Below are 1,796 nucleotides of genomic sequence, written 5' to 3' on the forward strand. Positions count from 1 at the left end.
CCCAAACACAGTAGCTGATCTACAACAGAGCGAGTCAAAAAGAATAGAACCAAGGTTCTGCTATGGTCCAGTCAGAGTCCAGAACCTGAACCAGACTGAAATGCTGTAGTGGACCTCCAGCGAGCTGAGAAGAACCTTCAATGATGAAGAGTGGGTCAGAACCCCTCCAGAACCAGGAGAGGCAGATGAAGTCCTACAGAGAACTGCTGAGGCTTCTGGTTCTGGAGAAGTTCTGTTTGATCAGGAGCTGGAACCAGTTGAGTTGAACAAATAAGGACTAAGTGGAACCTGTTCAGGTTCTGTTGGAATTGTTTCAGAACCTGGCATGGACCGGACCAGCTCCACGTGTTCTGATGGACTTTGTTTTCCACACAAGACGTGTGTTTTTGTGAAGATCAAACAGAACTCTTGTTTATCTAACTTGTGACTCCTCTTTGTCTTCTCGGAAAAACATTGAATTGTGGGAGAGAGCAATGCATTGTGGGAAATTAAAGGCAAGGACGCTTCAGTCGCTCAAGTCTCCAAGTCCATCCTCTTCCTGCCGTCCAATCACCTCCAGCTGCACCGTCTTCTTCTGACCCTTCTGCTCCGCCTCCTTGTTTGGCTTCACTGATTGGGCGTACCAGGGCTGAGGGGCGGCGCCTTCGCAGGCTCGACCCCCTCGGCGGAAGCCCCCCCTGCCGGCCCGGACCAGCCCCCAGCCCTGCAGCTGGGTGTCTGATGTCCCTTCCTGGACTCCTCTGGTCTGGTCCAGCTCCTTGGCGCTGAGCGACGACATCCGGACCGGAACCGTGTTTCCGAACTTGGAGTAGTCGACGCAGTAGTGGCCGTCCTCCTCTGTGATGATGGAGACAAATCGCCTCCCCCACAGAATCTCCTCAGGGGTGTAGGAGGTGCGGGCCTGCATGGTGATCCCCGTCGTCTCCACCACTCCTGGAAGGAAGTGAACCCAAACAGAATCAGAACCAGAACATGTCCACATTGAGACAGCAACAACCACAAACAGGAAAGTTTTCCCTGCTCAGGTGCAGGAGTGGGCGGAGCCTGACCTTCCAGGATGACAATGATCTCCAGGTCCTCGGAGGCCAGAGACTGGGCGGACAGCTCGTACAGAGGACTGCCTCGCTCGATGGTGTGGCTGATGATGAGAGGAGACACCAGGAAAATGCCGTTGCTCCTCAAAGGGTTCTCCACCTGGATGTCCAGCTGACACACCGGGATCACCTCGCCCTCCACCGTCACCGTGCGTCGGATCACCTGCAGACAAACAGTGGTGCTCTCATAAAGAACCTCTATGTGGCAGCTGTCGATGAGGGCCGGTCGGCGCTAACCTGCAGCTGCACGGTGGCCGAGATGATCATGCTCTTCCTCAGGTCTCCGACTCGGAACATGAAGGCGGGCCGGCCGTTCCGAGTGGCGATGACGGCGTTCCGGGAGAAGATGAGCGTCTCGGCTCGCCGGTTGGCCTGCGCCGTCTTCATGAACACGCAGCCGAGCATCACGGCGTTGATGATCAGACCCAGAATGTTCTGGATGATCAGAACAATGATGGCCACGGGACACTCCTCCGTCACCATCCTGCCACCGAACCCGATGGTCACCTGGAGACGAGACGAGAGCATCTAAAAACCAGCTGCAGCATCACACCTGGACCTGTTGTCTCTAACTCGGACCTCCAGAGTCCCACCTGGACCTGTTGTCTCTAACTTGGACCTCCAGAGTCCCACCTGGACCTATTGTCTCTAACTCGGACCTCCAGAGTCCCACCTGGACCTGTTGTCTGTCTCTAACTTGGA

At 55.5% G+C, this 1,796-nt stretch overlaps 1 protein-coding gene across 1 annotated transcript in view; it reads right to left on the bottom strand.

Annotated features, from left to right (window-relative positions):
- Positions 1-366: 366 nt before the first annotated feature.
- kcnj11l (potassium inwardly rectifying channel subfamily J member 11, like) overlaps positions 367-1,796 on the bottom strand; it is a 2,135-nt gene continuing 705 nt past the window's right edge. The window contains exons 3-5 of the mRNA XM_037683316.1: positions 1,332-1,601; positions 1,050-1,257; positions 367-933 (exon numbers count right to left, since the gene is read on the bottom strand). Of these exons, the coding sequence (XP_037539244.1) occupies positions 506-933; positions 1,050-1,257; positions 1,332-1,601 (906 nt within the window). The 3' untranslated portion in view covers positions 367-505. The remainder of the gene's footprint in view (positions 934-1,049; positions 1,258-1,331; positions 1,602-1,796) is intronic.

This window comes from Nematolebias whitei, chromosome 10 (assembly GCF_014905685.2).
Source record: "Nematolebias whitei isolate Nwh7 chromosome 10, NemWhi1, whole genome shotgun sequence".
In the NCBI taxonomy this organism is placed as follows: domain Eukaryota; kingdom Metazoa; phylum Chordata; class Actinopteri; order Cyprinodontiformes; family Rivulidae; genus Nematolebias; species Nematolebias whitei.